Source organism: Apaloderma vittatum, unplaced genomic scaffold, assembly GCF_000703405.1.
Source record: "Apaloderma vittatum isolate BGI_N311 unplaced genomic scaffold, ASM70340v1 scaffold19488, whole genome shotgun sequence".
Lineage (NCBI taxonomy): Eukaryota > Metazoa > Chordata > Aves > Trogoniformes > Trogonidae > Apaloderma > Apaloderma vittatum.
The window spans coordinates 53033-62785 of NW_009731477.1; the positions used below are offsets into that span (position 1 = coordinate 53033).

The following is a 9753-nucleotide window of genomic DNA, read 5'->3' on the forward strand; positions in this document are numbered from 1 at the left end:
TAGGAGTGCCCCTATTCATTACCCAATGGATTAAGATAGCTCCAAAGCAGCAGTAGTGCTTCTGTGTTGTAAATTGCAGTGGTGCAAGAGCTGCTGCACCAGAGGTCCAAATTCTGAGACAGAGGTGTGGATGTCTGGGGTCGTCATAAGCCTAAGGTGCTATTAAATGGATCTTTTTCTTTTTTTTCCTTCCTTGATGCAGTTTTGTTGCAAGAGTTTATAGAAGAAAGGCTTAAATCTGAATTCAAATCCACGAAACAATGAGTTTAAAGACCTGCTGTGTTACGTCATACATTTTAGTATACAAAGAGTTTTAAGCAAAATATCTCAATGTGATGATTACAAAAGTCTAGATACAATCAGTGGAGTAAGAATATCTTTACTCTCTGGCTCCTTCATTAACTGCAATGCTGAACAAACATTCCACATATGAGAGAAAATAAGGATTGTACCCTAATTTTGTTGCCATTTGGCATCTTTCTTCTTGAAAGGATGAGCACAGGAAGGATCAGAGATCAGCAAAGATCTAATAGACAGAGTAAAGAGAGATACAGTGCATATTCTCACCCTCCTTAGCCCTTCAGAATTTACCATCTCAACTCCAGGAGTCTAGAGAACCTTTGACTGAGAGAGAAGCATAAGTTCCCCTCCAGAGTGGTGTGCTTTTCTACAATTGGCAATGTAATGCTGCAGTATGTATGTACTTCTTGCTCTGCAGTGTAGAACTGCGTAGGCCCAGGTGGAAGTACTTCGCTTGGAGAGCAGTGCAGACAGATTAGGTGTCATACTTCACTACATGTGGTATCTTTATTAGAGGTCACAGCTTTAATTCTCTCCTATTATTCTGTAATGATGCGCAGAAGGAATCGCAGTCAGCCTCTACAACAAAACAACTACCAAGAGTGCCTGCAGCATATGAGGCTGTTCCTTCTCCCACTGTCTTTACACTCTTCCCCCAAAAGAAAGCACTAAAATCTCACAATAACTGCACAGTACAGTTCAAATAAAACTCATTCTTTGTCAAATTATAAACAAATTTTCTTCTTTCTATAGTTACAGAAAGATAAGGAAAAGACTACTTTATATATTGTAAATGTTTCAAAATCCAAATACCAACGTTGTAAAAGTATATTTGCAATAAAATGCACACCTGCGCTGATCTGCAGCACAGAGTAAAGTCATCCACTGCCTAACAATCTAAACCTTCCTGAATAATACCCTTTTCTTTTATTAATATATTGAACTTGAATTTGTAAAGATATTATCTATAATTTCTATGCATGTGTATATATTATATATGTGTATATATGTTTAAGATATGGATTAATACAAAATACATAAATATATATTCCAATTAAAACTGCAGTGGAACTGTTCATCACAAAAAGAAAATGTATCTGAGCATAAGATCTGTACTGTGGTCTAATACAAGACTGAGAAATAAGTTGCCTAGGACTTCAGAACCACTTGAAATGTCACCATATTTCCTTTGAAGCCCCAAGGTGCACTTTTTCCTTGCCTTCAATAACATAAACATGGAATAGCAGATACAGAATAAAAATATTATTTAAAAATTTAAGTAAGAATCTTCCTTTCACTTTTCCCTTAGAGAGAAAAAAAAAAAGAGAAATTGAAAACCATATATAACTTGGTGCTTTCCAGGAAAGTATTTAACTGTTTTACCAGTGGAGATGATAAAACAGCCTAATGAGACTGCTTTCTTATTGGATGCTACAAGCCTATGAAACATCTTGTTAAACTTGCTGTAAGCTTAACCAGTTGTATTTTGATATAACAAAACATAGAATAAGGTATAGCTTGATGAACTGAGCAAAAAACACCAGGTAGAAGAAGATGAAGATACAAAACCAATATTAGTCAACCAAGACAACTAATTAAAAATAAATATAAGTAATTTTTCTATTCAAAATAGCTTTCTTACAGTGTTGCGCTATTTGCACTAGGAAATCCTAAGTATTTCTAATTCTCAAAGAAAGAATATTTCTAATCTGCAAGTACCTGTGTACTGTCAATCCTTATTTGACATCCAGCAATATTTCTTTCGTAATACTTCGTTTAGTGCCCACATTCCAGATATTGACAAAAGTTGTAGGGTAACTTACGCAAATTATTTGGAGGAGGTCGCGTCTCCATGTTTTCATAATGTTGCACATGTACTACAATGTTTAGATCTCTTTCCATGTGATCTGTTGTACATGGACCTTGAGGTCGCATAACATCAGCGAGAGCCCTGAAAACCAAACAAAATCAAAATGAGCCTGCAAAATCTGTAAGGCATTAGCAATATATTCCAAGTTCGGGTTTTTTTTCAGTTTGAGATGCAGTCCATTGTAATGTCTGCTGAAGAAACCAGCTCTATTCACAGCAAAATCAGGGAATCAGATTAATGCTGAGACTTTGCACCTAAGGCTCTTTTTAGGTTGTCTTAGCTAGCAGTAATGCACAGAAACCCATTAAGTTCTTTAGCTGTCATGGCTTTGTAGGAACGTAGTTTAAGCTTGCTGAGACTTGTGGAGTTCTGCCATTGCATGTGCTCAATAATATTGCCATCTTGGTTAAACTAAGCACCTCAGGACCTAGCCACTGTCTGTAGCTTTCATATGCTAGTTATCTTGATGCCTAGGTTACCAGCAGGGTCTGTCAAAGCTTTTCACACACGCATTTGCACAGAGCACCATGTAATGCAGTGGTTTTGGCTGCTCTCATTCAAGAGTGTCACCAAAGTTTAAAACTCACATGATTTTCATGCAGAATCCAGTAGGCATAGCACACTTCATGATCAGGGATTTAAGCTTCTCCTATCCAGAAGGGGGGATCAAAAATGTATTTTCTAACTTACATGAGTGTCCTAGTCATTAAGATGGAACAAAACTCACACAAGAACACTCCTTGCTGCTTTGAAGCCAGTTCAGAAACAGGATGAAAGCTTTATGCTAGTGAGGCAAAAGGCAAACGGATTCCTAACAGTTAGGCCAGGCCTGACTCAACGCTAGTTAGGGACTTTTTCTGCAGAGCTGCAGGCACTAACTATATCTGAAAGAGAGAGATATTCATCCCACTCTGGCGTATTATCTAAGGACTAGTTTCACCACTGAGAGTCTTGCTGAGTCCATTCTTAGGCATACAGATAAGGACGCACACCTGTATAAGCCCCATGGATCTAGAGTTAGTGACTACGTTTTAAGCTCTGAAACTCTCAGCATGGCAACATCTAACTCTGTCTGGGATTTTGGGCTATGGAGTTTTACCACTGACTTCTGCAGGAGCAGGATTAGCCCTTAGATGTATGACCTGCTAAACTACTGTGCCATACAAAATAATTGGCCCACCTGCAGAAGCTGTTGCCTTAGGCAAAGGAAAGCTATGGGATGTGTTACCAGTGTCTTCAGGGTTCAGTGCAAGTCTTTTCTATTCAGGTCATTGCATCACTAACCATTATTTGCCTCCTTTTTCGTTTACTAGTTTTAATTTTTAGACCCCTTAAGCTATTTTTTTAAGGGAATGAATGCATTTTCTGCGCACTGTGCCAAATTTAGTTTAATTTTCTGCAAAATTATATATGATGTCCCAGATACTGCATCAAGAAAGACTAGTTTATACACTAATAAATAAATAAAAATAAGCACATTTGCTGGTGAAAGCCATGGCAAGAACCACTAGCCTCTCCACTGTACTTCTGTGACATGAAGATTTCTTGATCAAGAAGCACTGTACTTTTAAATATTAAAAAGTAGCTTCATTTAAGTTACAGACAGAGAGGAATACTGAGCTGGATCTTGCTTTCACATTGCTGGAACATTGCTCTGTTACACAGCTGAACTGATACTGATGTTTCATTGTGTTTATGGCCAGCATTATGTTATTAAAATATTAGTTACAATTGTGATCAACATGTTATAGAATACTCTGTTGATACTGTAGAAGGTCAGAAGACAGTAACCAAATGATTAATGGTATCAGAGCAATGCTCCTATTTGAAGCGATGCTTATACAGCAGAAATAGCAGAGCTGGCCTACATACCAGAATAATAAAAATTCAATAGAAGAGATCTCACAAAGGTATGTAGAAAATTATGCAAAAGGAAAGCGTTATATTGCAAAACATAGTTTAAAGTGAATAGGGACCAAAACCATTAGTATCTAACCAATTTATGCAAATATATCTCTATAAAAAGTAATTATTGACATCAATATTAATTATAATTCCAGTGGACACATTTCTGGAAAGGGAAGAAAAGCAAATCAAAGTTCCTAACTTCAACGTGAGAGTTAAAACTGTGAGATCTCATAATACACTGATGAGTATTTCCCAGCGTTGTGAGAGGGAGTTTTCAGAAAGGCTTTCCTCATTGCCCTTAGTCTTATGGTAAATATTCTTCACTATAGACTTTTAACAGCCTGTATGATAGCAGATTAACTACTGCCTGTCTGTGAAAATGCCAATTAATTTTTCTACCATTTTAGGATGGCTTTTTTCAAAGGGGTTTTAAGGAATTAACTGTCCAACTCCCACTATATTAATAAAAAAGGGAACTACTCACTATCTAGTTCTGGTTTTAGCAAAACAGCACCTTTGTTTATACAGTGTTAGCCAAAGTTGTACAATCTTCTCAGGGCAGAATAGCTCATAAAATAAAGCGCTTGTCCTTACCTTCCACTGATGTCAGGGAGAGTTAAAAATGTGTAGCAGCTTGCATCACTGAAGTACAAAGGAAATGCTGTACCTGCCTTTTGTTCTTTTAGGGATTTGCCATACAATGAAATTGAAAAAGGGAGGTTTGTGACCCAGTACCTGAAAAATCCTTGAATAAACGTTTGCTTCAAAAAATTCCATATGGGCCAACAGTCTCTTATAATACCTTTGTGCATTTGTCTCACCTGAATATTGTCATATAGGTTTTGTTCACTATCTAAAGAAATTGGTAGAGGTAGGTAGAGGGTCTTCATCTACACCTTTGCTATACTGAATGATTTTTTAAGGATAAGCCTTCTTATCAGGTAGCGATGTCATTAGGTCCTGTGTATTGATATTGATTGCAGTATTAGAAGGTGGAAAAATGTTACCTACGTGGATAGTTCTGGGCCATAAACTTCTAAGTATCACAAAACTTCAGGATTTCTCTTGCCATAAGATTTTTCTCTTTGTATATGTACAACTGGTTTTGAGTGTTATAAAGCATGTGAAGCCAGGCATTTCCCTTAAGAGTACAAGTCTGAAGAAGCTGAAACACAGGTTATTTCATGAAAGGTCGTTTGTTGTATTTTGCCTCCAAAACTGGGTCAAAACCCATATAGGAAATAATTTCACCTATAGGATTCAGAATTTTGGCAAGTCATACTTTTGGCCCCAGGTACATGCGTTTTGAATGATCAAAAAAAGACATAACTTGTGAGCTCAGCACACTGTGAAGGAAGAAGGAAGATCTCAGATGGTTCGTGATACTTGGAAGGCTGCTAACACACTGTTAGAAGCACTGCTGCAAAAAAAAACAGGAGCTATAGCGTACAAGCATCATTGTAAATATTGTCCTTTCAGTTCCTGGTTTGTTTGCACATCCTCCACTAGGATTAGGGAAGAAGACAAAGGTGGGTTTATGTACAGAAAAATCTCCTCCATTAAATAGAAGTAAAGCTTTTCCCTTTTCTACTCATTTTTTCAGAGAGGATTCTCCACTTTAACTGATGGAACCTGAAGTCCCACTGATGTAGTCTAAAGCAGCAAGAATATGCTGCCCTCATATCCCTAACAGAACTTCTAGGTCTGCTTCAGGAGGCAGATCAATTCTGTTTCCTTTTAGGCACAGCTGATAACATACACCGTCTTATTCCCTTAGTCTCTTAGAAAGCAGGAGGGTAAAGGAAGAGTTACTCTTTGGATGCTACTATTACCACTTAGTTCTTGGACACTGTTGCTGAAGAGAATATTCATCTCCTTTTATTATCAAGTAACAAGTTTAAAACCAAGGAGAATGATGTAAGCAAAACATTGTTATATGATGTCTAAAGTGAATATGCCATGTAGAGCTAATACTGTGCTCCCCTCTCCATCTTCATCTTCCAGATTCACAGTTCCATGCCAACAGTATTTGTTTTACTGAAAAGCACTGATCTAACAAGAAAGAAGATGTCAACAGTGCCACACTTAGCCTTTTTTCTCAAAACAAAAGGAAGTAACAAGCTCTCTTAAAAAGGACAAATTTACACTCTTTTTTTCCTAAAAGGACTTACCCAACAGAAATTTTTTCCTGTGGATTCTTTTCACTAAGTAAATACATCTCCTCAATGCTTTTTCATTGTCAGATATTTCAGGAAAATTTAGTGAAATTAATGGAAGGTTCTTGGTGTGTTTTGGTATAGCAGTAAGCAAAATCTAGTGTAAGGAAGGCATTCAGAAACTAAGCTCACCAAGCCTGTGAAATTTCCTTTATTAACGTTGTCCCACTCTTACACACACCAGTGTGTTACTTTAACAACAGATGCACTGACTGCAAGATGAAATAATGCAAGGAATTACTAAGTGTGGCACAGTGTTGCTTCGCGTTTATAAACCGATGTTCTTATTCCCGTATGTCAGGTCTCTTCATGTTTTTTAAAAATTTTAGTAAAACAAAAATGGAAATATATAATTTAGACCAGTTGTATTCTGTTCACTTAAAAAAAAATCAGCCTTCATAAAAAAGAGCAGTTTGCATTATGCGTTGTCTTTTTTGATATGCAGTATCATACCTTCCATAGGTGAATTTGTTCATAGGAATGAGGATTCAAGTGTTTCACGTAGCCATTGGCCCGGGAAGGGAAAAGAGACAGTCTTAGCTAAGGAAATAGATGGCAGATCAGCCTCTGGGTGTTTCTTGTTGCCAGCCAAAATGGAGTAACACTTAGTACTTTTGGTTTGGCCTACCCAACACATAATGCATTATATTTTTGCTTATTAATAAGGTTGAGTACAGAAAAAAAAAAGTGTTCTTTTTAGTTTGGATTTTTGATATTGTAGTGATGAGTCTTATAAAAGAAGATGTATATGAATATAGGCTATGTATTATTTTAATTGCTGATACTATTAACTATTATTGGTACTATTTAAGGAGATAAATTACTTCTTTCTTAAGCATTGCAACCTTTTTTTCAGAACATGAGTAGTGTAAAATGAGCTAGGATGGAATATTTTAGTTAAACACACATTTGAGGACAAAGAGGTTACTTCAATTCTTCGTTCAATTAACAGATTTTTAGACTGCCAAAGAGATTTACAAATCTAATTCCTTTCCACAGCTCACCCCACAGCTGTAATAGGAGTGTGAGAAGTTTTTTTCATTTAAAAAAAAACCTATAGCACTGCTTTTTCAGAACATGACTAGCTATTATGTGTACTGAGTGGGTGACTGTTTTTCCATGTGATCATGACTTTCCAAGTTTCTGTATAATCCTGACTTGAACATTTTCGTGGCAAGAAAAGTACAAGATCTCAGACACTGTTAAGTAATCAGGGTAAGAGACGACCTTTCCTAAGAACCACTTCAGAAACCTAATCTTTATGCATACATAAGTGAAGGATTTCAGAATGATTTTCCAATCCCCTATAATTCTATTTCCATAAACTAAGACAGAATATCCTTTCAGAATCCTTCACACCTGTACGTTAGACAGCATATATTTCTAGTAGTAGAAATAGGACCTATTTAAGCCATACCTAAGCAGAGATGGCTACAACTTCACTCTTGCCTGTTTTTGTAACTGTTACGAGCCCTGCCTTTTTGCCTGCATGAAGAGACTACAGAAAGAGGCTGAAGCAAGGGAGAGCTTTTTCCAAACAAGCTCTGTAGTATAAGAATAAGATTTTAAAAAGAAATTGGGATCCCTGTAGACTTCTTCTCAAGTTAGTAACTGAGAATATTCAAAATGCCTAAAGATTATACTTTGCTCAAAAAAAATCTCTGCAAAAGTATCACTGACACACTGTGTTGACTATATTCCTCAGTAGCAAAAGTGTATCCATATCAGTCAATTTATAAATAGAAAATAATTGCTAGTGAACTGGTAATACATTTACAGGAGTATTTTTGTGGCTTTCTCTGTTCATTTCAGAATCAGCAGATAATCAAAAAGTCATGCAGAAACTTCAGTAGAAAACAAGGCTCCAGGTGTTGAGTTGATCTGTTGGACTATCTTTCAAAGGATGACTCTTCATCTAAGCTTTAAAGACTGTGAACTACACCATTACCAGTCAGGACGAGAGGAAGCTTTCTGCCACACTGCACGTCCAGTAGGAGGTATGCTTTAATTGCATTTCATCACTGAAGTTGCTCAATATGCTGGAATCTATTTAGACTCTTTAATGGAGCTGTTTGCCTTTTTTAATGCCTTTCCCCCATCTGCTTTACTCTCATGTGCCTGGGATTAGCATAAAGAATCAGACAGACTGCAAACTTGACAAATGTGTTACGCCTTGATTTTGAACTGCTGTGACAATCCGGGTTTGGAATATGTTGTTAAAGCCATTGGGCTCTGTCCCGAGTTGCCTACCTGCCCATGCACCACTAGGCAGCCAGTACCTGGAGTAGATGGTACACAGCGTGCTTAACTCTAGGTAGAGGAGGTTCTTTTTGATATAACTCAGCCATTACACTGTGGATGCAGAGTGTAATACGTATATATGGATGAGACAGGACTCTCATATTCCATTTTTTACCTCTCAACAGTAAGTGAAAAATGTTAAGAGATTCTACAATTGCTTTTCTTTTTTGTGTCTCCCTTTTCCCTTCCATCCTGGTTCATTTTGACAGCTTAGAAATTTTACAAATAGCTCACACGCTTGCAAAGGTTGGGGGAGTAGGGAAGGTCCTGCCAAAACCATTTTGCAGCTGGAGAGGGAGGGTTGAGATGACATTTGTTTACATCCTTCTGTTGAGAAGTAAAAACATCTTCCAAGCTTTGAAACAGTTGGAAGAGAGAACACATCAGGTTTTCTATAATTCAGTGTTGCTGGTTTCAGGATTTTTTTTTGGTTTCCTTATTCATGCACAGTATATCTGGGAACACTTGCTGGATCGTGCTGGGGAGAGGGTCAGACACTGCAGAAAAAAATGAACTGCTGTCTGTGCAGAATCCACAATTATTTCTAGTCTTCCTCACTATGCATTTACTTTGATAACCTGGGCTTGGGGAACCACAGGAGCTCTGCTTACCAAAGTTGGCCCTTCTCAGTTGCCTTGCAGGGGAATGCAGCCTGCCTGGCAGGAGTTTTTTGTTTAGCAGGAGCATTTGGGCTCCTCTTTCCTCTTTAGGGGTAGGGGGCAAGCAGACCCTGCTGCCTGGCCCTCAGCCTTACCTGGACATGTGCTCCCGCTGGGGTCTGTGTGCCTTCTCCAGCCCTAGTTTGGTGAAGATCCCCACAAGCACCATGACCGCTACAACAGATGATGTAGACAATGAGGTTGGTTTTATCCCTGGTAGGGTCATGCAGAGGGTCGTCTATGCGTGAAGGAGGCTTCCCAGTGTTCATCCATAACGGCGTCTCATAGTTTGTGCAGGTGCTTTGATCCAGCCTCGTCTTCTTGAACTTGCAGCAAACCCTGAAGCCACAAGTGCCGCAGCAGAAGATGAACTCCCCCGAGCTGCAGTTAAAGGGGGGGTCCCACTGCCCCATCACGTCAAAGTAGCCCCTGCAGAAGTCCGGGGTGGGAGGTGGCTCGGAGGGGTCTACCTGTTCCCCAAGGCTGGAGTGGTTTCCTC

General features: G+C 38.3%; 1 protein-coding gene across 1 annotated transcript; it reads right to left on the reverse strand.

Annotated features, from left to right (window-relative positions):
• Positions 1 to 2123: 2123 nt before the first annotated feature.
• On the reverse strand, positions 2124 to 9747 carry LOC104278283 (protein shisa-9-like; the record flags this gene model as incomplete). Its single annotated transcript, XM_009875205.1, is given in 3 exon segments — positions 2124 to 2251; positions 9350 to 9433; positions 9435 to 9747. Coding segments are annotated over 3 exon segments (445 nt in total), but the record flags the coding sequence as incomplete, so codon positions are not given.
• Between the last annotated feature and the right edge of the window lie 6 nt (positions 9748 to 9753).